Source organism: Molothrus aeneus, chromosome 10 (assembly GCF_037042795.1).
Source record: "Molothrus aeneus isolate 106 chromosome 10, BPBGC_Maene_1.0, whole genome shotgun sequence".
Lineage (NCBI taxonomy): Eukaryota > Metazoa > Chordata > Aves > Passeriformes > Icteridae > Molothrus > Molothrus aeneus.
In genome coordinates this window covers 17,066,236-17,091,612 of record NC_089655.1, presented here as the reverse complement: position 1 = coordinate 17,091,612, position 25,377 = coordinate 17,066,236, and the positions used below count along the sequence as shown (strand labels likewise).

Sequence of the window (25,377 nt, the reverse complement as noted above, 5' to 3'; positions counted from 1 at the left end):
ACACGTGGGGGCCAAGAGGACTGGCAGGGGTTGAGGCAGGACTGGTGTGGCTCCAAGGGGGAATCCCAGCACTGAATGGGGTTACAAGACTGGGTGTCTGGATGGGTGTTGGGAAAGAGACACAAGTGAGGGGCTGAGGTAGACCCAGGGTGGGAGCTGGCCTGGAATCCTGAGGGTTGAGCTTTCTGGTCTGTGGGGTGTTGGGGGGCTGGAGCAGGGTGTTGGGGGGCTGGAGCAGGGTGTTGGGGATCTGTTTGGCATCACCTCTGCATGCCAGGGGAGAGCTCAGCCGTGTCCGGTGGTCCTCAGCTGTCTGACCCGGTGGCACCCGGCTGTGACAAGGGTTCCCCTCTCCACAGGGGCACCCCGTGCTTGGGGGCACCCCCGAGCAGAGCGGCCGCCTCGGAAGGGCTGTGCTGGGGGGAGCACTGCGCTCTGGGGCCGGGGCGGTGGCGCGGTCGGGTCCCCACCCCGAGCGGGCGCTCCCCGGGCACCGGCCCCGGGGGTCCCCCGTCCCTGTCCTGTCCGGGCCGGGCCGGGCCGCGGCGCTCCGGAGCCGCCCCCCGCCGGGGGGGTCCCCGCTCCCCCCGGATGCATGACTTCATCCTTCCGCCCGGGTTTCCTCCCCGCCGCCGCCGCCGCCGCCGCAGACCGGCTCCCGGCTCGGCGCGGCGCGGCTCGGCCCGCTCGGCCCCGCCATGTCGCAGGTGCTGCCCTACGGCGAGGACAAGGTGGGCCGCTACGGCGCCGAGCCCGAGGCGGGGGAGCTGCCCTTCAGCTGCCGCCTGCAGGACACCAACGCCTTCTTCGGGGGCAACCAGGGCAAGCGGCCCCCCAAGCTGGGACAGATCGGCCGCGCCAAGAGAGGTACCGCCGACCCCCGCCTCTGCCCCCCAACCCCGTCTCAGCCCCCCCGGGACCCCCGCATCTGCCCTGCAGCATCCCCGGGTTTGTCCCGGGACCCTCGGATCTGCCTTGCAGCATCCCCGGCATCCCTGGTGCTGACTCCTGCATCCCCGGCACTGCCCCACGGCATCCCCGAGCCCCCCGGATCTGTCCTTTTATCCCTGGTGCTGACTCCTGCATCCCCGGCGCTGCCCCACGGCATCCTCGGAACCCCCGCATCTGTCCCGCAACGTCCCCGGCACGGCCTCCTGCATCCCTGACGCTGCCCCACGGCATCCCCGGGACCCCCGCATCTGTCCTTGCATTCCCGGCTCTGCCCTGGAATCCCCGGCTCTGCCCTGCAGTATCCCTGGCTCTGCCCTGCTGCCCTGCAGCATCCCCGGCACTGGCCCTTGCATCCCCAGCACCTTCCCATAGCATCCCCAGGGTCCAGCATTCTGCCCTTGCTTCCCCGGGATTCCCGGCACTGGGCAGTGCATCCCTGGCACCCCCAATATCGCCTGACGAGATCCCCAGACTCCCGATTCTGCCTTTGTGTTCCCAGTTCTGCCCCACGGCAACCCCTGTCTCTGCCCTGCAACATCCCCAGCACTGCCCCACTGCATTCCTGCGACTCCCGGCTCTGCCTTGCATCCCCAGCACTGTCCCCTGCCACCCCTGGCACTGCCGCCAACATCCCCAGAATCTCCATCTCTGCCCTACATCAGCTCCAGCACTGTCCCCCGGCAACCCTGAGACTCCCCAGCTCTGTGACTGACACCCGCCCCCAGAACCCCAGGCTCCCCCATCCCCTGCTCCAGACACCACCACGCTGTTCCCCCAGCGCTGCCCTGCACCAGCCCCCGCCTCGTGCCGGGACTACCCCTGGGATTGCCCTGCAGCATCGCTGGGGCTGCCCCGGGACTGTCCCCCAGCACCTCCATGGTGCCCCTGGGACCCCTCGGAACTGCTCCTCAGCACCCCCGGGACTGCCCCCTTCTCATTGTGGATAAACAAGCCTTTCTTTACCCGAGGATCCCCAGAACAGCCTTCCTGGCCCCCTGAACCTCTCTCCCTTCCCGTTTCTGCCTGCCGCAGAGACCACCAGCAGCCTCTGGCCATGCTGATCAGCAAATCCCCCCCCACTTTACTGTCCCCCCAGGACTCCGTGAGCCCAGCTGTGTCCTGCCCCCCCCTACTTCCCCTCCTGCTGCAGAGACCCCAGCAGCATCTCCCCTGCTTCCATCAGGACCCAAAGAACTGTCCCCCTCTCCCTCCTGCACCCTGATCTGTCACCATTGATCCTCCCCAACGCCTTGGGGACCTTTAAAAATGGCTCCCCCTTTTCCTGCAGCTCCCATCCCACCTGCTTGGGGGTCCTCCACATGCAAACACCCCTCCTTAAGCTGCAGGGATAAGGAGGGAGGGGAGAATTCCCCCCAGCTCCAACACACCCCAGCCCCATGGGGGGTGAGCACTACCTGCTCCACTGCCCCCTTTTGCAGTGCTGGAGGCTGGCGCTAGCAGCACCCCCGGGCTGATGGGGGGATGGTTCTCCTTCGGTGGTGTTGGGGGCTCCATCTGTTCTCCCAGTAATTCTGGTCTGGTTAATCCACCCCCAGGAGGGCGATGGGGGGGATTATTGACCCCCCCAGTAGTGCTATTGGGGTGGGGGTCTGCCCTCCACCCCCAGAGTGATGTTGATGGGAGGCAGCTGCCCCGGCGGTCACGGTGTGGGGTAGGGGAAGAGGTGTGTGTGTGTGTGTGTGTGTGTGTGTGTGTGTGTGTGTGTAGCTCCCTGGTGATGCTCACGGGGGTCTGTCCAGCCTCCCACCGCTGCTGCTGCTGCTGGGGAGGGGGCTGCCCCGTGGGTGATGCTGCGGGGGTCTCTCTGGAAGTTGAGCTGACGGGGGGGCTCTCCAGCCCCCCACGGTGACGCTGATGGGGGTTCGTGCAGCCCGCCGTGCTGTGGGGGGCTGTCCGGCCCCCCCAGAGATGCCGATGGTGAGGGTGGGTGTCCTGCGCAGCGGTGATGCTCAGGGGGGTCTGGCTGCCACCCCCGCCGAGCAGGCGGTGCCCCCCCCCGCTGGGTCATTACCCATTCCAGTCCTGTTGCTCTCATCAGCGCCTGCCGCAGAGAGGAGGGGGGGGTCCTTCCTGGTCTATTCCTGCCCCCCCCATTCCTAATCACCCATCCAGAGGCAACCGGCTGGCTGCGGGGGGGATGCTGCCCCTACCCAAGCCGGGCAGGGGGGTGATCCCCACCCTTCATCCCGAGTGTACCCACCCGAACCCCCTCTGTCCCGCTCCCGGGGACACATCTGGAGCCTGACGGGGGTGAGAGCCGGGGTAGGGGGGCAGAGGCTGTCGCGTCCCCTCGCCCACGCGCCCCCACTGTCCCCGCAGTGGTGATCGAGGATGACCGGATAGACGAGGTGCTCAAGGGCATGACGGAGAAGTCGCCGCCGGGGGTGTAAGCCGGGAGCCGCCGCCAGGACCCGCCGGCCGAGCCCCGCTCCAGCCCGCCGCCCCGCATGCTGGCTGGAGCGCCGACGAGGAGGGGGAGGCCATGCCCGCTGCCCCCCCCGGCCCGGGGGGGGGCCCTGCAGCCACCACCACCCCCCCCCCGAGCCATGCACTTTACCCCTCCGCCTCCCCGGGGCCGGGACAAACCGCCGAGCCCCCCACCCTGGGCGAAGACCCCCCTGCCCGGGGAAGGGGCCCAGCCCCCTGCTCCGCGGCGCGTCCCCCCGATCCTCCTTGGCGGAGGGTCCCCGAATTCCGGGGCCACCCGGCCCCATGAGCGGGAGGGGGAGCGCTGCTGTCCAGAGACATTTTTTGCTCCATCGTTTTTTGCATGAGCTTGGTGGCCCGGGCGGCCGGCCCGGGGGCCGAGGGTCAGCCCCACCACTCCGGCACGCTTCTTTTTAAAACAGAAACTCCTCATATTTGTATTTTTATATCCGAATCTTTGTTAAAAACGATCTGCTGACGTTGAGATGTCAAAGTAACTGCATCGAGAAAACAAACGAAAATAACCAACCAACCAACAAAAAGGTTCATATTTTTTTCCATAAGAAAAAAAAGACAAAAAAGAAGAAAAAAACGAGGGCAAAAATTAAATGGGGGGCGAGAGTGATGGAGGGAGCATGAGGAAAGCCACAGGAGGAGGGAGGGGAGCAGGGACCCCTGGCCCGACCCCCGCTGGCAGGCAGCAGGAGCACCGGCGGGTTTGGCAGCATCACCGGCCGCTGCAGTTCCTTCCCGGCAGCACCGGGGCAGAGCCCACCGGGGCCGGCTGCAGGTGCCAGGGGGGGTCCCAGCACTGCCCCTCGCTTGAGGGTGGTGGGGTCTGGGGAGAGTGGGGAGGGCAGGGACCGGCCTGAGTCGTTGTTTTTAATTTTATACTTTAATTTAATTTTATTTTTTAAGAAGCTTCTCGGGGGGTTCTGATGTGCATGAGAAACTTGTCATCTTTTTCAATAACCTACGAGTGGCATTTATGGAGACAACGACGCAAAAAAAAAAAACAAAAAACCCACAAAAAAAAAAAAAAATACCCAAACAAAAAACTGAGGAAAAAAAGAAAAAAAAAAAGAAAAATAAAAGATACTTGTGTCATGATGTTCTACGAATGATCCATTGTAAATTTAAATGCCATTTTTCACTGTACTGGTGAACAAAATGCAATGAATAAAATACATTCATGTACCCAGGTGAAGCCGGCAGTCGCCTGCTCCTTTCTGTCCCTTCCTCATGCCAGCTGGATTTTGGGGTGCCTGTGGGATGGGGTGCCAGGATGGGGGCTGACCCCAGAGCCCTTGGCTGGCTCCTGGTGCAGGGGGAGCCGCTGGCTGACCCACTTACACTTTCTGCCCGAAATAGCAGCCCAGCCACTCGCGCCTCTGTGCTGTCACTGCCCAGGAGGGTCCCTTTAGCCCACCCAGGGGGAGTTGGTGCCCAAAGAGCCTCTGGGGACACTGCCAGTGGCACCCATGCACCTGCCACAGCAGCACACACACGTGGTGGCCCACCTGTCACCCACCCTGGCACACACGTGTCACCATGCTGCTGGCCCCAGGCACAGGGGGACACGGGCCAGGTGTGTGCAGCACACCGGGACTGTCACCACAGGCAGGAGTGGGGATAGATGGGGAAAATGCTGCCCCCTTCCTGCCCTGTGGCACCGCCTGCCCCATGCTGGCACATTCCAGCCTGGACCCCCCACTACTTGGGGGGTGACAAGGACAAGGTGCCCTTGCACATCCCCAGGGCCAGGTCCTGGTTCAGGATGGGGTGGAGGGGCTGGAGCAGTGTGCACCCCCAATCCTGTCCCCCAGAGCCAGTGCCAGCACCCCCATTCTGCCCTCAGCCTGGCTGTCTGTGCCAAGGGGAAGGGATGGGGGACAGGGAGCTACTCCCTGCAACATGGATGGGTGAAATTAAACCCGATTTGGTTTCATTACTGGCCGCAAAGTCTGGAGACCTGGCTGCTCTCCAGCTCAGCAAGGAAAGGCCAGGGAGGGGGCACAGAATCACCAGAGAATCCCTGTGCCCCCAGGAGGAGGCCAAGCAACCCCCTCTTCGCTCGCATCACCCACACCGCTGGGCAGCTCGCAGGGGATGCACCGGTTCCCTGTCTCCCACCTGTGAGGATGGAGCACCTTAAGGCTTTATTGGGAGGTGGGTGAGCCCCCGGCTCACAGCTGGATGGCGAGGAGATAGTCCTCGTCGTCGTCCGGGGGGGCGGGGGCTGGCGGCGGGGCGGGGGCCGGGGGGGGCTGGTGCAGGCGGCGCCCCAAGGCCACATCCCGGGGCTCCAGGGGCTGCCCCTTGCGCATCACGTACAGGAAATAGTGGAAGGCTCCGGCGTCCCCGTCCCCGCAGGCAGCGTGGCGCAGGGACCAGCCAAAGGCCTCCTGGGCATAGTGGGGCTTGCGGAAGTGGGGCTGGGCGAAGGTGATGGAGATGAAGCAGCCCCCTGGGCGCAGCACCCGGCTCACCTGCGTCAGGAAAAGCCCCAGGATGGGGTGGGGGAACACCATGAGGTTCACTGCTTTGGCTCCGTTCCCAGGGTCCCCATCACCATCTGCCAAAGAACCCTCCCAGCCTTTTCCATCACACCCCCAAAACCTCTTGTCCTAACCTTGACCCCTCCAAGAGACACCTCAGGTCTGACGTGTCCCCAGACCACCCACAGGGAACAGGGATCCCCATGCTCCATCTCTCCCTGCACCCCAAAACTCTTCACTCTCACCCACAGCAGACAGCATAGAAACCCAGCCCTGGCATGGGAAAAGCTTCACCCTTTTGAGCACAGGGCCCCCCCCAAGCACAGCATGGGACACCCATCCCACCCACCCCTCCCCAGACCACCCAATACTACCACCAACACCCAGAATCAGAGGGGGATGAGGGGGGTGTTTGATGGGAAAGGACTCAACCCTTTTAATCACCATTTTCTCCCTGCTGGAATTAAGCCCCGCTAACAGGATGGAAAAGAACATCAATTTTCCTGCTTGGCTTTATCCAATGTCAAAAGGCTTTTACGGCCAGCGCCCGCGTGCTCAGCATGCAAAGGCACTGCCCGGGGCGGGCGGGCATCCAGCCCCCTCCCTGCACCCTGCCCCAGGCGGGGACACCCCCAGACCCCCCCGGCAAGGGCACAGAGTCACCGCTGCAGGGGACAGGCCTGGAGGCCAACTGGGGGGTTTCCCGAGGTTCTCTGCTTTAATCCTGCTGGGAAGCTCCAGCTGGGGAGCTCTGGCTGGGGCCAGTGGAGGGGACAGGCAGCCTGCGTGTCCTCCCCTGCTGCAGCGGTGGCTTTTGAACCAAAAGCCGGTTTTGGCCAGGAAAAGGGGAAGGCAGGTCCCTACATCCTTCTCTGGGCACCTGGCTCAGTATCCCTCCCTGCTAAGTGCCTGAAAATCTGCCCTGGGAAGACCCCACAGCTTCCCAAGCAATGGGCGGGGAGGGGGGTCCCCGGAGGTGGGGGCAGGCAGGGATCTCCGGCTGGAACTGAGCGAGGCATCCCGCATGTCCACATCCATCCCTCGTTAATAGAGCAATAATGGCCGTTGCTTGGAGACGAGCGCAGGAAACCTTCCCATCCGTCAGCGGGAGCAGGGGGGCCAAGGGGCTGCTCCCGCCACACCCGCTGTCCCCAGCTCGCTGGGACAGGGCGTCCCTGCGGTGTCCCCACAGGCAGTGTGGATTTTCAGGTTCTTACATGCCCCCGGGGAGAGGAAGACAGAGGCTGTGAACACCCCAGTGAAGGGGGATGGGGGTGGGAAGGGAGGTACCACGGATAGATCCCTCTGAAAGGACCTCCAAAACAGGGAGCAAGTGGGAACACCCAGCGAATCCCCCGGGGATGAAGACAGCAGGGACCGGCTGCGGGTGGAAGCTGGTACCCAGCAATGCTGGGGGAGGGCAGGGATTGAGCAGAGGATTAAAAAGGGAAAAAAAAAGGGAAAATTAAATCCCTGCCGTTTGGCAAAATGACAAGGACAGGCAGCAGCGCTGGCAAGGAGGGCAGAGCACAGAGAGCGAGCACAGCCCCACTGCCCCGCCGGGGGTTGAGCTCCCTCCCAGGTTCAGCCAGGCAAGAGAGGATTGGGAGGGTTGTCAACAGCCATGAGCACCCTCCCAGCACCCCGTGCCTGCAACCCCGGGGTGCCAGGGAGGTGCAGCAATTAATTATCCTGGCAGTTATTCCCGCAGGGTGGGAGAGGCTGCCAGGACCCGCACCCCCGCGCCGGGACAGGTTCAATCCGGTCCCGCCGCCACCAATTAACAGGGCCCCGAGGCATCACCCGTCCCCGTGGCAACGCCATGGCCCTGTCGATGCTGATGGGAGTTGCCATGGCAACACCAGACCAGATGATGGGGACCCCAGCTAAGGCGATCGAAGCTGGGGCGGGGGGTGCGGGGGGGCCAGAGCTCTCACAGCCCCACGGTCATCACCTTGCCCTGGGCTGGCAGGGCCACCTCGGTGTGTCCCCCTGGGTCCCCTACAGCCACCCACGCTAGGACAGGGCCCATTTTTCTGACCAACTCTTTGTATTTAGCATGCAAATAAAGAGGGGGATCATCCAGCAGGACCCAGGGACACATCCTGCTCCGTCCACCTCCCTGGGGAGGAGATGATGGGCTGTAAGAGGGGGCAGTCTCCCACCTCCAGCACCTGGGAGCTCCCCAGGTGCCCCCCTGCAACACAGCTGAGAGGCAGGACAGAAACACTGGCTGGGAGGACAGAAACACCGGCTGGGAGGACAGAAACACTGGCTGGGGCATGCACAGGGAAGCAGGGTGGTGAGGAGGCACTCAGCACCTTCCCTCAGCCAAAACAGGGATGGGGTCCCACCCTCTGCACCCCTCCTCAGGTCCCCCCAGCCCGTACCTCTGCCAGCACCCGGCGCATCGCAGCGGCCGCCTGGGGCGAGACGTGCCAGGGGTCGGTTTCCTCCACCAGGAGCACGTCGAGGGTGCCCTTCTCCAGCACCACGTCGAAGGAGGCGTCAGGGAAGGCGAGGGCGCGGATGTCCATGACAGCCCAGCGCAGGCCGGGGCAGTGGGCGTAGCGGGCGCGCATGGCCGCGATGCAGGCGGCCGAGAAGTCAATGCTGGTGACGTCGGTGTAGCCCAGCTCGTGCAGGTCGTGGCTCAGGGCGCTGTTGCCACAGCCTGTGTGGGGCACAGCTGACACAGAGCTCGGGGTGCCCGTGCCAGCGCCCCAACTCTGTTCCCGTGGTGCAGGGGAGGGTGTGGGTGGGCTGGGGCTGCTGGGCAGGGGCAGGTCATGGCTTTGATATCAGCTAGTGAGGGTTGGGCGAGTCACTAATTACCCCTGTCCTGCCAGGTGGGTGCTTTGGGCTCCTATCCTGGGGCAGCCCTGCACACCCGATCCCCTCACCTTGGCGTGGGAGGCAGGGGGAGGCTGGAGGCAGGAAAGAGGCAGGGGGCGTCCCCAGTTATCCCTCCCGCAGTGCTGTGAGGCAGGAGCCGGCTGCGGTCCCAAGAGCCTGCTGGATAACTCCATTGGGAAATTAGGGAACTTCGGCGGGGGGGTTAACTGGGTGCGATGGCGAGAGGAGTGGAAGAACTGGTGTCTCAACAGGACACGGGGGGACACGGGGGGACACGGGGAGTGCCCCGCTACCAAGCCCTCCCCTCAGAGCCGCTCCACCGGGGCTCGGCCGCTCACCGGGAGAGCCGAGGGGGATCCCGGGGAGGGGGGCGGATTTGGGGGCTATTAAACGCAGCTGGCAGCGGCTGATCCGCTAACAGGATCGGTGATTACACCCGCTTAATCCCGCCGGCGGATCAGACCGCAGGTGGGATTACGGGGCGGTTATACCCACCAGCACCCCCGACACCGGGGCCATCCCGCCGGGCCGGGCAGGACGCAGCTCCCGGTACCGGCCCGGTGCCACACCGCCCTCTGGCGGCTAGCGCCAGCGCATCCACCGGCGGGACCCCAAGCCCCGCCCGCCCGCCCTCCACCGGGCACGCCGGGCACGGGGCACGTACCGAGGACGAGGATGCGATCACCGGGGCGCAGCTCGGGCTCCAGCTGCGGGAGAAACCGGGAGAGCCCCCCCAGCCACTCGCGGGTCTCGGCGCCCTCCCGCCGGTAGAGCTCGTCCCAGAACCGGCGCCGCCCGTACCGGGGGGGGGGGGCGGGCGCGCGCCGCCTCTCCATGCCCGCGCGCGGGGCGGGAGCACCGGGCGCCACGTGCCGCCCGCGCCCCCACGTGCGCCTTCCGGTCCGGGCCGGCGCGCCGCACTAAGCGCTCCGGGCGGAAACAGAGAGCGGAATGGCGGCGGGGCGGGGGGCGGCGGCGCTGCGGCGGGCATGGCGGGAGCGGCGGGAGGCGCTGCTGGAGCCCCGCTACACCCCGCTGGTGGCCGCCTGCCTCTGCCTGGCCGAGGGCGGCGTCAACCTCTGGGTCATCCGCAGGGTCCCCTGTGAGTGCCGGGGCCCGGCCCGGCCTGGCGCTGCCTGGGGCTGCCACCGGGGATGGCGGGGCCTGTCCAGGGCGGTGCGGGGCGGAGCGGGGATGCCGCGGGCACGGGGACAGCCCTGCCGCGGCCCCTCGGGTGACAGCAACCCCGGGCAGGGGGATAGGGCCGCGCCTGGAGGGGGCCAGGGAGGGACGCGGGGCTGGGCCGGGGGTCCTGGATGTGGCGGCTCGGGAGAGCCCGTGCTGACAGCATGGCAGCGAGGCACAGGATCAGGCTGGCGGGTGTGGAGCTGGGTCAGCCCCCGCAGTGCCCCCGAGCCCCGCTGACCCCGCCGTCCCGCAGACACCGAGATCGACTGGAAGGCCTACATGCAGGAGGTGGAGGGGTTCGCCAACGGCACCCGCGACTACACCCAGCTGAAGGGTGACACCGGGCCACTGGTGTGAGTGACGGGGACACCCAGCTCTCCGTGACCGGCGGCTCCTGGAGGGGCCGCAAGGCCCGGCCCCTCACTCCCGTCTCCCCACAGCTACCCCGCCGGCTTCGTGTACATCTTCCTGGGGCTGTACTATGCCACGGGCCGCGGCTCCGACATCCGCCTGGCTCAGTACCTCTTCGCCGGGCTCTACCTCCTCAACCTGCTCCTCGTCTTCCGCATCTACTGCCGGACCAACAAGGTGCCCTGAGGCCAGGGCTCCTGAGCTCTCACCCCGGCGGAACGGATACGGGCTCAGGGCTGGGGTGTGGAGGAGCTCAGCAGCAGCAGGAGGGAGTCCAGGACAGGCTGCTGATGACCCTTCTGTGTTTCTGTCCCCTGCAAGGTCCCTCCGTACGTTTTCTTCTTCATGTGCTGCGCCTCATACCGCATCCACTCCATCTTTGTGCTGCGGCTCTTCAATGACCCTGTGGCCATGGCCATCCTCTTCCTCGCCATCAATCTCTTCCTGGAGGAGCGCTGGTCCTGGGGCTGCCTCTTTTTCAGGTGAGGGGCTGGGAGCTGCTCTCCACGGCTGCTGGGTCTGTGAGCCAGCTCAGCCCCAGCAGGAGGCTGCGCTTGGCTCAGGGGCTGCCGGGGCTCCGTGTGGGGTCCGCAGTGGTAATGCAGCTTCCTGCTCAGCCTGGCTGTGTCCGTGAAGATGAACATTCTGCTCTTCGCCCCTGGACTCCTCTTTCTCCTCCTGCAGCGGTTTGGTCTCCTGGGCTGTATCCCCAAGCTCTGCATCTGTGCCCTGCTCCAGGTGGGTCCCTGTTTGCACCGGCTGCAGCAGCAGGGAATAGGGGGCTGCCTTGCCAGGCTGCAGAGCCGTGGGTGCAGACAGTGGTACCAGCACCTGTGGCCTCTCACAGCAAGCTGGGTGTTGATAAATAATCTAACTCACTTGACTTTCATCTTGGGCTGACTGTCCCTGTCACTACACGTGGAACTGGGCTTCTCAGGAGGTAGCTGGGGTAACAGCAACCTGGTGTAGGGCTCTGTGATGGTGCTGGTGTCCCTGCAGGTGGTTCTGGGCCTGCCCTTCCTGCTGGTGAACCCTGTGGGGTACCTGACCCGCTCCTTTGACCTGGGCCGCCAGTTCCAGTTTAAATGGACGGTGAACTGGCGCTTCCTCCCAGAAGAGGTTTTCCAGAATCGAGTCTTCCATGCTGCTCTGCTCCTGGCTCACCTGGCAGGCCTGGGGCTCTTTGCACTGCACCGGTGGCACAGGTGAGCCCTGCAGGATACAGATCCTTGACTCCCCTGCCCCTGCAGTGCTGCAGTCCTGGGATTCCAGGTGTGAGTTGGAGAGCAGTTACTGTTCTGTTTTGGGGAGTGTACAGCCCAGGCATTGTGGCTCACAGGGGAACATTGGGGTGGGAGAGACTTTCAGCATCTGAGATCAATGTTTGTTCTTCCCTCTCAGTTCCAAAGAGAGCATCCTGACTCTGTTGAAGGATCCTGCCAAAAGGAAACCCGCATCCCCTCGCTTGACTGTCAACAATATCCTTTGGCAGGGTGGGCAGCAAGGAGAGAGGGAGAAAGAGAGGGAGAAGGCAGGCAGGGAGAAACCTGGTTGGGTCCCAGGCCATGCAGTGCTGTTGTACCAGCCTGCCCTGGGGAAAGGAGCTGTGTTGGGGAGCTCTTGTGGGACCACACCTCCAGCCTCCTGTGTTTGCCCCCTTAATGCCAGTGCATGGATTGTCTTCATCCTCTTCTCCTCCAACTTCCTGGGTGTCTGCTGCAGCCGCTCCCTGCACTACCAGTTCTACGTCTGGTATTTCCACACTCTGCCCTACTTACTCTGGTGCACCCCGACCACCAAGCTGGCCCACATGCCCAAGTACGTGCTGGCAGGGAGGGGAGCACCCATCTGCTGGGGCTCTGGGAGTGAGGATGGCTGGTGTGTCCCCCACGCTGACCCCCAGCTTTCCCCCTGCACAGGGTGCTGCTGCTGGGCGTGATTGAGCTCTGCTGGAACACCTACCCCTCCACAGTCTGCAGCTCTCTCTCCCTGCACATCTGCCATGGACTCATCCTGCTCCAGCTCTGGTACGGCACAGCCCCCACGCCAGTGTCACACACCCCTCCACCGAGCAGGAAACCCACAGCCACGTCCAAGAAAGCCCAGTGAGAGTGGGGATGGCTGGCCAGTGGGAACTGGCCTCTGGAACTGCCCCATCTGCCTGCTCTTTTCCCACTTGACTCCCAGGCTACCCACAGAAAGCCCAAGAGGGCCATGAGCCCTGGAACTGTGCAAGGGGGCAGGTGTGGGGATCCCCAAAAGGCAGGACTTCCGAATAAAGGGGGCTTTGTGTGCTCTTCCCCTAAATTCTTGTCCTGTGATGATGTCAGAACAGCTGTCCCTGGACTTGCCCCACCTGAGGGAAGGTAGAGCATCTTCTAGCGCCATGAGCACTCTGGCTTCCCAGCTGTGGGAAAGGGGTGCCCAGGGCTAGGCAGCAGCCTCTGGGGTGAGGTTACAAGAGAGGAGCTGCAGAACTGCTTTGCCTCACAATTTCATTTGTTTTGATGGAGCCCAGGAGTCCCTCCAGTACAGCTTTTCCTATTCCCCTGCCTGCTCCCTCCCACCAGAGATGGCTGGGAAGGGGGTGACCCCCTCCTATGATTCTGGTGAGTCCTGGCATGGCCTGAAGGGAGCCAGCAGCTCTCTGCTGATAACAGAGACACCAGTGCAGGTGGCTTGGAGCCAGGTGTCTTTATTGGCCCCTTGGGCGGCCGTCAGACGTTGTTGGGGTTGTAGCACAGCATGTTCAGCTTGATGTTCTCGTCCCAGTGGCGCAGCAGCAGGAACAAGTGCCTGGCTGCCCCTTTGAGGCAGCCCACGTCCACCCCCTCGGGCAGGTGCTGTGCCTGCAGCCACGCGTCCGCCTTGGCTGCCACCAGCTCCCACTCCTCAAAGAACCCGGCGCAGCGATGCTCCAGCCACGCCAAGGCCACCGCCGTGGCCCAGCTGGCACTCTCCAGCTCCTCTGGCCCCACGTCCTGACAGCTCACACCGGCCTCAGAGGGGGCAGCCGAGTGGGGCCCGGTGTCAGACTCAGAGCCGTGCCCGCTGTCCGCCTGCGCCCACGCGGCCGCGCTGGGCACCTCGGAGCAAGTGCTGCGGGACGGGGGCGAGCTGGGCTGCAGGGCTGTGAGGGGCTCCTCACCCTCCTCAGCCCCGGCTCCTGCCTCAGGGAGGCTCCTGGCCCCTGGGGACACGGGGCTGAGGCTGGCACGGTGGGAGGCGTAGGGGGAGGCGCGGCGCAGGCGGTCCAGGGGGATCTGCACCACTTCAGAGAAGCTCTCGGTGAGCTGGAATGGCCCCCGGGCTTGCTGCAGCTGTACCTGCAAGGAGGGGGCACAGACGAGTGGGGAGGGCAGGCAGGGGTGCAGACCCACCACAGCACCGACCACTGGGGGCTGCAGGAGTGTCCCTGGGGCACAGGGACAGTCTAATGGCCCCCAAAAAGCCAACCAAGATCCCTATGCAGGGCTGACACAGCATCTTCCACTGCTTGTGCTGCCAGGCATGACCTGGGTGGCCCAGCTGGCACCCAGCAGGGCAGGTCCCCCCGCTGGGATGGGGACAGGGGACAGGCAGCAGGTCCTTACCAGTGGGAGGTAGTCATGGCTGGCATGGTTGCTGGAGCGCTCGCTCTCTGGGCTGAGGCACTGCGGGCGCAGCACCAGGCTGGGACCCCTGCGCCTGCTCAGGCTAAACCTGCAGGGTCACAGGCAAGATAACAGGATTGGGAGGAATTCCTGAAAGGCAGCTGGATACCAAACTGATGCAGGGAAGGGGCTGGAGTGCCAAACCCCCCCACTTATACTGCAGGAGCTGGCAGGGGACAGGGAATCAGTAGTTGTCCCCCTATCCCCACAACCTGCCGTTTTTTGGTCCCTTGCATCCCCCCATCCCACAGTGTCACCTGGAGCCTGCGATGCTCTCTGTGGATTTCTGGGAGCCCATGGAGGCGGTGGAGGGGCTGGATGGGGGCCCTGCAAGGGGGAGAGAGAGTTAACCACAGTGGGAAAATGATGCACCCAGAGGTGTGTCCTACTAACCAGTACCTGGGAGGGCAGCTCAGCCCACATGCCCAGGGTACTGAGGGCACAGTGGATGCTCCAGCTGTGGCAGGGCATCAAGGGTAGCCCATCTCCCACCCTCATCCAGCCTGGACACACCGTTTGAGTAGTTCTGCTTTTCCCAGCCAAAGGTAGGGGAGGAGGTGCTGCCCGGGGACCTGGCGATCTCGTCTCGCCCTGCAAAAGAGCAAAATCTTGTGGGGTCCCAGGCTCCAGGGACCCTCACGGTTCACAGCTGCTCTCAGGGGCTGCTATGCTGTCCCCCTATGCCCCCCTCCCCAGTACAGCCAGATGCCTCTTTCCAGATATCCACAGCACCCCAGGCAGGACCAGCCCCTCACAGCCACCAGCTGAGGGTCTCGAGAGACCCCAGTGCAGATCCCCGGGGAGGATAAGTTGACATAAAGGTCTGAGTCAGTACCTGCAGTGCCAGGGGCCTCATCCTGCTCCTCTGCCTCCTGCTGCTGCCCCTGACCCGCTGAGGAGCTCCGGTGGTGCCAGTTCCCTGCCGCAGCAGCTCGTGTCCGGCTGGCTGAACCAGCTGCAAGGGACGATGCCACCTCAGCCCTCTGTCCCCTTGCTGCCCCCTCTCTGTCCCACCAGGCCCTTGTCCGTACCTACGCCCCACACCTCGGGGGCTGCGGGCAGGGCTGTCTGCGTGGCACCGTCCACGGGCACCAGGCGGGTGTAGAGGGAAGGCACGTTGCAGGCTTTGCTGGTTTGCACGGCTTTCAGGCGGAACCGGCGGGCAAAACCTGCCCGGAGCAAGGCGGTTAGAGCGGGGGGGATGCCGGAGCCGCCCCGGGGAGCCGCACCAGCACCCACCCTGCTCCAGCTTGGCTTCCCGCTGCGCCACGCTCTCATTGTCCCGCACCACGGAGCGCGCTGCCAGGCGGTGCAGGGGCTTGTCCCAGGCTTTGGCCGCCCGCCGCGGCAGGTCCTCCCTGCCCGGCCCCTCCCGGGGCTGCAGCAGGGATTCCAGGGAAGCTGTCACTTCCCAGGACACGGGCGTGCCGGCTCGCAGCGCGTGGATCACCACCTGGCAGCGCAGGGGCATGCTGGCATCACCCAGGCTGGGCTGCCCCGCCTCGGGCGCTGGCGAGGCACTGAAGAGGTAGGAGGGCTCCACCAGCATGTCCCAGTCCAGGTGGGTGGGTGAGAGGAGGTTATCTGGGAACGGCAAAGGCTGGGCTCAGCAAGGCGGGGGCACCTGGCTTCACCCCACCGCCCTTGTCCCCAGAGCCGGCACACACTTGACTCCGCTGCACCGGGCTGCATTTGCCGTGGCTGGGGTCCCAGCTCATCCAGCTGCCCCTCCAGGGACAGGTTCCTCTTCTGAGACACCTTTTCCAGGGCCTGGCAGAGCCGATGGGTATCCAGCTCCCCGTGTGGCGTGGAGAAGCTGCGCCCAGCCAGGGCAGCACGTGCCAGCACCTTCTTCTGACGCGCCAGCTCCTCTGTGCTCAGGGCCACTGTCACCTGCAGTGGGGACAAGGCTGTTGGCAAGGCCAGCACCGAACTCAGATTGCCCTGAGCTGCAATGGGCACCTGCACCTCTCCTGCTGCTGGCTGGAGCCTCAGCTGTCATCAGTGCTCTGCAGGCTGGCACCAGCTGCTTCCAGGGATGCTGCCCTGGCACCGCAGACATGGGAAGCACCCACACAGGAGTTTGCAAACATCCCTGGGGAGTGACTCAGGCTGATGCTGGAGTTGCCAGGGATTTATGAGTGTGCAGAAGTGAGGTTAGCTAGAATACTCAGGCTAGATGGTGTTACAAAGGGATGCATTCCCCAGTGCAGAGTGGTGTCCCTGCATTGAGATGCTTCCCCTAAAAGCCATGTCAGGGCAGTGGCACCCATGCCACCTCTCGCCTCGGCAGCAGGGAGTTGGGAGGATCATTTACTCTGCAGGGAAATCACTTACGCTTGACATTTCAGCAGCAAAGGGCACCAGCTGTGCTGCTGTGTGACAGGAGTGGGTTACCTAAGCCGTGCCACTGGGAAGGAGCGTGTCCTGGTGCTGGGTGACAGCTGGCCTCACCAAACCTTGGGGCCATCGTCACTGGGGCAGCTGCCTTTCCCCACCCCAGCGACCCAGCTGGGTTTTACACCCAGGTATGAAGCAGCAGGGATGTGGCCCATCGCTAATGAAGCGTCTGGAGCATTGGCTGCGGGCTGAAGGAGCCAGGCTGAAGCCCAGCGACTCAGCCTTGCCTTTCTGGCTCAACAGATTTGTTACGTGATGCCAGCCCAGCTATTTTCATTTGGTCTCTGCAGCTTTAAGGCGTCACTGAGCTGGCTCAGGGGTCTGTTAGACACTCAGCTGACTGCTGCCTAGGGACACTAAGGAACCAGCTGCTTGGTCCCCAGCTGTCCCACTTCAGTAGGGCAAAACCACCCAGGAACATCCTCATGGCATCCATTGCTGATCCTTGCTTAAAATTCAGGCTAGAGCTCTGTTTCCCCGCCAAGTGGGCAGATGCCTGGGCACAACAGGGCAGCAAGGTCCCAGCCAAGCCATGAACAACCCCCACAGCATGAGCCCCTGCACCCCCTTGGCCTCCTTACCTTGGTGCCAGCTGGGGCAGAGGGCAGCGGGGCAGATTTGGTGGAGGACTCGCAGAGGGACAGGCTCTTCTGGCCCTGCTGGGAGGTGACATCAGCACCAGGGCCTGAGGAGCCACCCTCGGGGGCCACATCCCGGGAACCAGTGGACTCGCTGCTGGTGGAGCTGCGGGAGAGCAGCCCCTGGCTGCGGTCAGTGCTGACAGAGCAGTGTGTCAGGACATATTGCTCCTGGATGTAGGAGGGCTGGTAGATCCGCTTCCAGATGTCTCCCCCAGAAACAGGATCAATACCTGCCCGGTGAGCACACGCCCTGTTAGCCCATGGCTCCCACGACTGCTCCCTGCCCCAGCTCTGGACCCCACTCACTCCGCTCTGACACCTCTGTACTTCCAGAAAAAACATCCAGGGAGGCATCCCCAGTTCCTGGCTGGGTCTGGGGTGGCTGGCGGCTCTCCCCAGGACTGGGCACTTCCTGCTGGGAGAGAAAGGCTGAGCCCCGGGAGCTCTGGCGAGCCCCATCCTGGCCCTAGGAGAGAGAGGACAGCACCATCAGCCCCCAGCTGGGGAGCAGCCGGTGGCACAGGGACCAGGCCACCCTGCCCAGGCCGTGCCAGCCGTACCAGCGGGCGCCTGTCCCCAAAGCGGGCGATGCTGTAGAGGACGCAGTAGCTGATGAGGCGGTCCCCAGGGTACAGGGCCGGGAGCTCGGTGGGCGAGAGCAGAGCCTCCATGCTGTCGGGGACGTACCAGTCGATGGTGATGTCGCTGATGGCCGGCTCGATCGCCTTCTTCAGGGACTTGATCAGCTGCAGGGGGAGTGCAGACAGTGTCACACATGGCAGTGTCCCCAGTGCCCCCCTGCCCTGCCTGGGTCTTACCTTGGGCTGCAGCCTCTCAGATGGACTCAGAAACTCAGCACGGCCCCGGCTCACCTTGGCCATGGCCTTCAGCAGCCGCCGGCACACCCGCGGGCCCATGCCAAAGCTGAAGCACCTGCAGGAGAGCCAGGGGATGGAAAACCTTGGCTGGGCTGGGCTGGGGGCTGGCAAACCCAGTGATGAGCCCTTTAGCAGGGATGGGCAGGGGGATCTGACAGCCAGAGTGCTGCCCTGGTTCTGTGCTGGGCTGGGGCACCCCAGAAAGAGCCGGGGCGATGGGCTGAGGGGTGCAATGGGTGAAGGACACCCTTGGGACGGGCTCAGGTAAGATTTGAGGCTGCACAAGGAGAAATCAGTGGGAACAGCGCGGGGGATTTGGGGAACATGGAGTCCTGCCGCAGTGCCGGTGCTGTACCTGACGGTGCTGGCCTGCCTGCGCACCAGCCGGAGGATCCTGCTGGCACTGCCCGCTACTGCACCGGTGAAGAGGAACAGCTGGCGAGGGTAGCCGTGGTGGAGGGGCTGTGTCAGCGCCCAGCCCAGGGCTGCCAGCAGGTTGGTGCCACCAGGGTCTGCCCGCAGCCCGCCCAGGTGCTCGCAGGCACGGCGCAACGTCTCCTGTCAGCACAAAGAGCCGGCCTTGCAGCCACCCCCTGGCTCACCAGCCCCCAGCCCAAGTCAAGGAGCTGGGAGAAGGACAAAGAGAGGTTGGTCGATCCCCAGGATTTGCCTGTGGCACTCACGTTGCTGCAGAGGCGACTGGATGGGAAGAGCGGCTTGATGTCAGCGCCGAAGCTGGCGAGGTTGAGCAGTGTTCCTGACGGGAGGCTCTTCAGGGCCACCAGCAAAGCCTTCTGAGGTGACAGAAGGGACCAGGGACAGCTGCTAAGGGCTGGCCACCCAGGGAGCACCCCCAGACCCATGGCTGTGCCTCACCTTGACCTTGTCAAGGTCAGGGCCACTGATGGAGTCGCTGCGGTCGATGAGGAAGAGGATCTCACGGGTGACGCTCTGCAGGGCCCCGGGGACAGCCTCCACAGCCGGGCAGAAGTTCAGCATCAGCACGGGGTTGGGGAAGATGTCCTTGTGGAAACGCTTCTGCACGAAAGCCACCTGCGAGCCAGGCAGGTCAGAGCCTTCTCACACCCTCTGGACCACAGCAAGGTCTGCCTCACCCACGCCCCACCACCTCCCCTTTCCCCCTGTGGCTGGGGCAGCAGGGGCTGTGCCCTGTCACCTGTCTCTCGCCACTGCTGTCCTTCCTGGCAATCCGCACGTAATCCCGGCGGCTCCGGATGTGCGCCTCGTACTCGGGGTACGTCATGGTGCCATCCTCAATCACCAGGTGTGGGCTGTGGGGCTCTGGGGGGCACAGGAGAGTTTTGAGTTACCCTGGGCTGCTCCGGATGTTTCTGGGGTGATGCCTCAAACCCTCCAAGGGCATCATCTCCCTCACCACAAGGGTAGAGGATGATCTCCAGGTCCCTGTCGTAGCGGTGGGGCTCGGCTAGGGTGACACAGGTGGTGGTGGCAGAATTGGCCCAAGGGTCAGCATCAGCTCTCAGGGCATGTGATGGGCTCTCCAGCCCTGCAAAGAAAGGAAGGCAGCAGGTAAGTCCCCCACAAACACCCTCCTCAGCCCCTCCACCCACCAGGCCCCACAGCAGTGGCTTGCTCCTGACAGAGTTAATGGGATTGACTGGGCCAGCAGCAAGGAGCACATCCCCACCAACCAACCATCTTCCTCTCCTCACCCACCCTCCCCCCAGTGCATTACATCCCCCCAGGGAAGGAGGCTGCTGACCCAGAGCTGCCCAAAGGCACAGGCAGGGTGATTTTGAGGGGTCCCAGCCCCAGGGATGGAAAGGAAAAAGGGATTTTTCACCTGGAGGGAGTGCAAGAGGGTGCCCAGGAACAGGCCCTCACATCCTCCTAGAAGGGAGGGACCAGGGAACATCACCCACATTTTAAGGAGTTTTACACAACCAACTGAAAACACCCAAGCCACACCCCTACCTGCCAGCAAGCAGGGGCCCTTCACCAGCAGCTCGAAGGTGAACTCGTAAGGAAAAGGGTTGTAGGTTTGTCCCCGAAAGACATCCACGCTGTCCACAGGCACCATAGTGGGTGACTGGCTCCGGGCACCTGGCCCCCCAAAACAGCTTGTGGGGCTGCAAGGGGAGAGGGGGTGATGGCTCCTGCCCCCCGACCTGCTCGCCCAGCATTGGCATCGCCCCCCTGGGATGGCAGAGACTGAGGAAGCCATGAAAATCACCATAGGGCCAACCTGTCGTCACACAAGCTTGCCGGCTCGCTCTCGGGGTCGGCGGGGACGTGGGGTGTGAGGATGGGGGGCAGGAGGAGGCGCAGGGCCCCGTCTGGCAGCGTGGGCAGCTCCTGCACTGTGTTCAGGGTGACAGCCAGGCTCTCCGATGGGCACAGCGTGCCGGTGACAATGATGAAGGTGGAGCGCTCCACGTCCTCATCCAAGACAAGGTGGCCTGGGCAGGAGAGGGAGGAGGGATGGGGGGAGATCAGTGAGGCATGTGGGGTTCTGGAGGAGGTCATTAGTGGCCCTAATCGCTCCCAGAGGTGACAGCAGAGCACAAGTGCCACGAAGGCTGTGCACATGGTGGCAGAGCCCCAGAAGAGGTGGAGGGAGGGGAAAGAAGACGTGGAGATCTCCAGCCCCAGAGACCCCCCCAGGCACTGGGGTGGCCTGGCAGGGGCTCTCAGCCCCTCATATTCCCCCACACTCCCCCCCTGCCCGTTCTGAGCCACCAGGCCAGGAGCACCCACGAGCAGCAGCCGTGCCAGGGCACCTACCGCTGTTGCAGCGGCGCGGGCGGCCGGGGCTGGGGCTGCACTGCAGGCAGCACTCCTGCACCCGCTGCCGGCTCTGCAGCTGGAACGTCACCCGCCGGCTGCCCGCCGCTGCCTCAAAGCCAGCCACCACCTCCGACTCCTCCAGCGGGTAGATGAAGATGCCTGCAGGCAGAGGAGAGCCCCGAGGCAGAGGCCGGCATGGCTGCTGTGGCACGAACAGCCCATGGGAGCCCCTGTCTGACAGCATGTGAGTGAGACACAGGAGCAACCCAGAGCGAGGATGGAACCCTCCTCTTCCTCTGTTTGCTCAGTCTCACTCTCCTCCTGCCCACAGTGCGTGACAGTGGCCCCACCTCTGCTGGCCTCCGTCTTTGCTCCCCAGGCTGAGCAAGGTTTGGGGGTCAGGACACAGATGGGCTGCAGACAGAATGCCCACCAGCATGGGGTTTTCAGGGGGCCCTGCAGTCCCTGCCACACCTGAGAGCCCTCCCTTACCTTCCACGGGCTCCTTGTGGGGGTTGGTGTACAGGAGGTGAGCAGTGATGCTCAGGGAGTATCCGTTGGCACAAGCCTTCACCGTGGAGCTCTTCAGGGGCAGAGCCTCCCAGGACAAGAGGGCGTAGAGGCCTGGCATGGTCCCTCAGTGGGCAGCTGTGAGCAGAGGGAAGGCAGGCACTGGATGCCCAAGGATGGGGTCTGCTGGAAGGGGCTTCTGCCCACAAGCCATTTACATCTGACCAGCCTGAGAGAGGGAGCAGGTCTCCAGGCCTCCCACATGCCAGGCTGCTCTTCAGCATGCACAGAACACATGGACCTGGATCCACGTCTCTCCTTGGACCCCAGCCCACCTGCAAACCAGGTCTGGAGCCACAGGAGCCCACAGAGAGAGCAACAAAACTCCTGTGGGCAGTGGTTCCATGCAAGCCCCAAGCCCTGGCAGACCAACAGGGACTCCTGGACAGAATGGATAATGGCCAACCACATGCAGCCCATCTCTCAGCCACCCCAGAGCAGCTCCAGAGCCTCTCCAGGCCATCTCCTGCACTGGAGCGTCTGCTGCTCCCATCTCCATTCGTCCACAGAGGTTACCAGGGTAATTTGTTAAAAAAAAAAGCCAACCAGAAGGGTGAGAAGCCCACAATGTAACTAGGACAAAGCAGCCAGCAGTGTTTGCTGGGGGTTTAATAATTAACAACAAGGTCAGTGCTGCATGGAAGAACAGCACAGAGGGAATGCACTGCAGGGTGGAGCCCGACAAGTGGATGATCATCACCTTCTTTGCCCAGAAATGGATGTGTCTAGGCTCCCACCTCTTGGCAGGAAGAGAGGTGGCTGGAGATGCCTTTCAGCCATGGCACCAACCCACTCCACACCTCTCTTTCCCTTGGGAAAAACACCCAGGAGCAGCATCACAAACAATTGTCTGGAGTCAAAGCATCTCTCCAACATCAACCCATCCTGTGCCATCAAGTATTTGTGTAAAATATTCCTGTCAGCCTTAGCCCTGGCTGTGTGGATCTGTGGACAGTGTGCATGGGGTCTGCTCCACATGTGGGTCTGCACCTCTGCTCTGCCCCAAGCACCTGTGACCCAGTGAGGCCCCTGCCCCACGCCATGTGCTGGTGCTGCAGCACACAATGTGCCCAGGGCAAGGACAAAGCCAGGTACAACCGAGCCATCTGTTCAGTGCCCCCACTCCAGTGGCCTTCATCCTGGGAATAGCTCGTAAGAGCTTTGGCAATGGGAGGCTCGGGGTGCCCTCGGTGTGGGGTCACAGAGTGCCTCTCACAGAGCATCCTTGAAAGTGGAGCAGGGCTACATCCTTGGAGGCAGCACCAGGACCAAACTCTCAGCTGCACAAAAGAGGGAGCCTTGGAGAAGTGCAAAAGTGCATTAGCAACGTGGCTGCATCCCAGGAAAATCAGTCCATTACCACCAGAGGAGAGCCATTTACCTGCTCAGCTGGCATTGCAAGGTTATGCTGGCAGATCCTGGCCACCCAACCCACCCCATTACCACCAGCCCTCCACCCTCTGTGCAGGATGCTGCACGCACTGCTGCACCCCCCAAACTGTGCTCCCAGCACACGAGGTGGCACAGGGTCCCTGCACAGCCTGCTGCTCCTCCTCACTGGCAGTTCCACAGCTGGGCACATCAACAGCTGGTTCCTGCCCTGACACAGCACCCAGATGGGATCTGGAGACCAGGGTGCCTCCAACCCAGCCACACTGAGCATTAAAGATGTATTTCTGCCCAGAGCTGTTTAATTTGTTCCCAAGGCAGCCAGTTTGATGCTCAGCAACGTGCCGGTGTTTGCCGTGCCGCCTGCCGGCCGGGTCACTGCCGTGTTTACCAGGCACTGCTGGAGAGGCCGTCCTGGCTGGGTGTTATCACTGCTCTTTACTTTCACCTCACAGGGTAAACAGGCCCCATCTGGCCCTGCCACTCTTTGTGCTGGCTGCTCTGTGCCCCGTGCTAATGAATAAAACCAGACCTGGTGGTCCTCACCCCAGCCTCTTCATCCTCTTTTCCTGGGGCAGCAACTTGTCCCCAGAGTTCAATGTGGCATCACCAACAGGTCCCCAGCCCTCTCCCCATGCCCAGCATTATTTCCAGTACCTTCACAGCCTTCTCTCCTTCCTTCCCTCCACCTACTGCCTGCAGGAGCTGGTTTAACCAGCAACACCCCCAGTATAAAAGGGCTACAGCAGCTGGGGGTAGCTCTGTGCTGGCAGCTAAAAACTGTCTGTGAAGGCAAGACGGAGCTGACCCTTCCCTGGGTCAGAATAAATCAATGTTTCTCGTCTTGCCTGTGGGCAGACTGAGTTTTCCAGCCAGGCTGGAAAGGGAGGCAGGTGTCTGAGCCCAGCAGACCCTCCTCAGCTGCCTGGGGAGTTGCCAGAGTTTCACCTGCTGCAGCAACAGCCGCCCAAGCCGGGGCTCAGCATGGTCCGGGGGAAGGAAGAGGCCAAACCCGACACAGGCAAACCCAGTGGAAATTTCCATTGGTGACAGACACACGGGCAGGTTCAAAGTAAAGGATGGAAGGAGAGGAGCCCAACCTCTTCAAGAGTGCCGGGAGTGAGGAGCCATTGCTGCCCCTGCTGCTCAACTGCATTACCCCAGCTTCCCTGGCCTTCCCTCCCTGTGAGACATCCCAAGGGGCACAAAGGCAGGAGAGCAGGATCCATCCCAACTCCTGGAGCATGGAGAAGGCCATGGAGCCAGGAGGTGATGGTGCTGTTGCCCTATGCCTATTGGACACACCACTTTGCAGAGCCCAAAGAAGAGTGAAGGGGAAAGGAACTGCTGGATGGGGCAAAGGACTCTCCAGCCCGTGGTGCCTCCTGCTTTGTCTGCTGGGGAATGGGAACAGAGAGCAGAGCCCACTGCACACGCGCGTGCAAGCTGGCACCCACACCCTGACTCCGATAACACATCCAGGACCGCCACACCCTGACTCCGATAACACATCCAGGACTGCCACCCCCAGGACCTGAGCTGCTGCTCTCACCCCCCCAGAGCCACTAAACCCCTGGAAAAACCCATCCTTGTGTCAGGGAACAGGAGCTACTTGTCCTCAATGCACCCTAACACAGGCATCCCCCAAAAGAAAAGTCTCAGCCCCATGGGTTTCCCCTGACAAGGGCAAATCCTGGCAGGGCAGCCCCACGGGAGGGTCCCAGTGTCCCCCACCACGGGACAGATGTGGCCTGGCCCAGGGACTGGTTGCTGATAACCTGGAGCGTGTTCCCAGCAGTTGCTGGAGCCAGCCCTGTCTGGTCCCTGCCGGATGGTGATTTCAGCACTTTTGTGGCCCTGCTGTCTCATCTCCACCTCTCACCCCTCCCCTGACCCAGAGCTGCCCTGGCAGCGGATGCACAACCCGGGGACGCCGAGGAATTGCGGGACACCCTCGGGGTCCCAAGCCACCGTGGTCCCTGCCCTGCCTGCCCCTGGCCCTGCTCCTTACCTGGAGGAGGAGGATGAGGATGACACAGAGGCTGCAGGCTCCTTTCAGCACCCGCTGGGTCCCTGCCTCCTGCAGAGCCCCCTTCCCTGGGGATGGGTTTCCCTGTCCCTCCGTCAGGGTGGCTGCGGTACCCGGGGGATGAGCGGTCCCTCCCCGCCTCTCCCTGCTGCAGGCTCCCTCTCTGGCACTGGCTCCTTCACCGCCCTCGCTCCATCCCTCACTCCCTGTGCCAGCAGCAGAGCTGCTCCAAGCCCAGCCTCATTAAAGAGACACACTCCCTATACCGGCACCCCGGGGGGGTGGGGGGATGCTCTCACAGGGAATACTGGCGGTCTCAGGGGACAGACAACAGCCTCAGACAGTGACAGGCACCAGTGACAGGCACCAGTCAAGAGCACAGTCCATGGCTGTGGGCTGCTCTGTACCCACAGAATAGCAGTGTCCAGGCAAACTGGGGTACTGGTGAGACCCCTGGTGATGCTGCAGCAAGAAAAACCAGGGGGTTTGTGTGACTGGGACATGTAACCACGCCCTGTGTGCCCCCCAACAGATCATGAGCCAAAAGAGCCCCCATCAACCAGCTGAACTCTCCAGTACAAATCACATTGGCCACAAGTGTCACAACCAGCTTCACTAGGAAATGTCTCAGCTGCCCTGAGGCCATAACAAAATGACTGGGAGCAGGTAGATGCTCAATATCCACCCCAAACCCAG

General features: G+C 63.2%; 4 protein-coding genes across 6 annotated transcripts; 2 read left to right on the top strand and 2 right to left on the bottom strand.

The window, feature by feature from the left end:
- Positions 1–623: 623 nt before the first annotated feature.
- On the top strand, positions 624–4,606 carry CAMK2N2 (calcium/calmodulin dependent protein kinase II inhibitor 2). The gene is made up of 2 exons (XM_066557107.1): positions 624–867; positions 3,292–4,606. Exons 1-2 carry the CDS (start codon positions 699–701, stop codon positions 3,360–3,362), a joined length of 240 nt encoding a protein of 79 aa, XP_066413204.1. The 5' UTR covers positions 624–698; the 3' UTR covers positions 3,363–4,606.
- On the bottom strand, positions 4,507–9,589 carry EEF1AKMT4 (EEF1A lysine methyltransferase 4). The gene is made up of 3 exons (XM_066557106.1): positions 9,418–9,589; positions 8,288–8,571; positions 4,507–5,888 (listed from the first exon to the last, which is right to left on the bottom strand). The coding sequence occupies exons 1-3, from the start codon at positions 9,587–9,589 to the stop codon at positions 5,586–5,588; spliced, it is 759 nt and encodes a 252-aa protein (XP_066413203.1). The 3' UTR covers positions 4,507–5,585.
- A 115-nt stretch (positions 9,590–9,704) lies between these two features.
- Positions 9,705–12,659, top strand: ALG3 (ALG3 alpha-1,3- mannosyltransferase). Its single transcript, XM_066557105.1, has 9 exons — positions 9,705–9,855; positions 10,195–10,294; positions 10,382–10,529; positions 10,674–10,834; positions 10,970–11,090; positions 11,352–11,557; positions 11,754–11,830; positions 12,026–12,170; positions 12,272–12,659. Exons 1-9 carry the CDS (start codon positions 9,705–9,707, stop codon positions 12,459–12,461), a joined length of 1,299 nt encoding a protein of 432 aa, XP_066413202.1. The 3' UTR covers positions 12,462–12,659.
- A 372-nt stretch (positions 12,660–13,031) lies between these two features.
- VWA5B2 (von Willebrand factor A domain containing 5B2) lies at positions 13,032–24,829 on the bottom strand. 3 transcript variants are annotated; one of them, XM_066556499.1, is made up of 22 exons: positions 24,664–24,829; positions 21,186–21,341; positions 20,691–20,852; positions 20,140–20,365; positions 19,881–20,035; positions 19,321–19,452; positions 19,102–19,226; positions 18,801–18,977; positions 18,608–18,718; positions 18,280–18,482; positions 17,865–17,979; positions 17,607–17,792; positions 17,353–17,512; positions 16,987–17,276; positions 15,673–15,898; positions 15,245–15,589; positions 15,037–15,174; positions 14,841–14,960; positions 14,519–14,596; positions 14,263–14,332; positions 13,946–14,054; positions 13,032–13,678 (listed from the first exon to the last, which is right to left on the bottom strand). In XM_066556499.1, exons 2-22 carry the CDS (start codon positions 21,322–21,324, stop codon positions 13,070–13,072), a joined length of 3,876 nt encoding a protein of 1,291 aa, XP_066412596.1. In that variant the 5' UTR covers positions 21,325–21,341; positions 24,664–24,829; the 3' UTR covers positions 13,032–13,069. The 3 variants fall into 3 exon arrangements, with proteins under 3 accessions (XP_066412596.1, XP_066412594.1, XP_066412595.1); XM_066556497.1 differs by lacking the exons at positions 20,691–20,852; positions 21,186–21,341; positions 24,664–24,829 and having other exon boundaries at positions 20,152–20,229; XM_066556498.1 differs by lacking the exons at positions 20,691–20,852; positions 21,186–21,341; positions 24,664–24,829 and having other exon boundaries at positions 18,608–18,715; positions 20,152–20,229.
- Between the last annotated feature and the right edge of the window lie 548 nt (positions 24,830–25,377).

What these genes read in the sequence shown, in the direction of transcription:
- CAMK2N2 (XM_066557107.1), top strand. Translation starts at nt 699, where the DNA reads ATGTCGCAGGTGCTGCCCTACGGCGAGGACAAGGTGGGCCGCTACGGC. An exon ending in GATCGGCCGCGCCAAGAGAG is followed by an intron (nt 868 to 3,291) that starts GTACCGCCGACC and finishes CTGTCCCCGCAG; the next exon opens with TGGTGATCGAGGATGACCGG.
- EEF1AKMT4 (XM_066557106.1), bottom strand. Translation starts at nt 9,589, where the DNA reads ATGGAGAGGCGGCGCGCGCCCGCCCCCCCCCCCCGGTACGGGCGGCGC. An exon ending in TGATCGCATCCTCGTCCTCG is followed by an intron (nt 8,572 to 9,417) that starts GTACGTGCCCCG and finishes TGCCCCACACAG; the next exon opens with GCTGTGGCAACAGCGCCCTG. An exon ending in TGCGCCGGGTGCTGGCAGAG is followed by an intron (nt 5,889 to 8,287) that starts GTACGGGCTGGG and finishes TTCCTGACGCAG; the next exon opens with GTGAGCCGGGTGCTGCGCCC.
- ALG3 (XM_066557105.1), top strand. Translation starts at nt 9,705, where the DNA reads ATGGCGGCGGGGCGGGGGGCGGCGGCGCTGCGGCGGGCATGGCGGGAG. An exon ending in CCCTCGCTTGACTGTCAACA is followed by an intron (nt 11,831 to 12,025) that starts ATATCCTTTGGC and finishes ATGCCAGTGCAT; the next exon opens with GGATTGTCTTCATCCTCTTC. An exon ending in AAGCTGGCCCACATGCCCAA is followed by an intron (nt 12,171 to 12,271) that starts GTACGTGCTGGC and finishes CCCCCTGCACAG; the next exon opens with GGTGCTGCTGCTGGGCGTGA.
- VWA5B2 (XM_066556499.1), bottom strand. Translation starts at nt 21,324, where the DNA reads ATGCCAGGCCTCTACGCCCTCTTGTCCTGGGAGGCTCTGCCCCTGAAG. An exon ending in CCAGTCGCCTCTGCAGCAAC is followed by an intron (nt 18,483 to 18,607) that starts GTGAGTGCCACA and finishes TTGTGCTGACAG; the next exon opens with GAGACGTTGCGCCGTGCCTG. An exon ending in AGGCAGGCCAGCACCGTCAG is followed by an intron (nt 17,980 to 18,279) that starts GTACAGCACCGG and finishes GCTCTCCTGCAG; the next exon opens with GTGCTTCAGCTTTGGCATGG.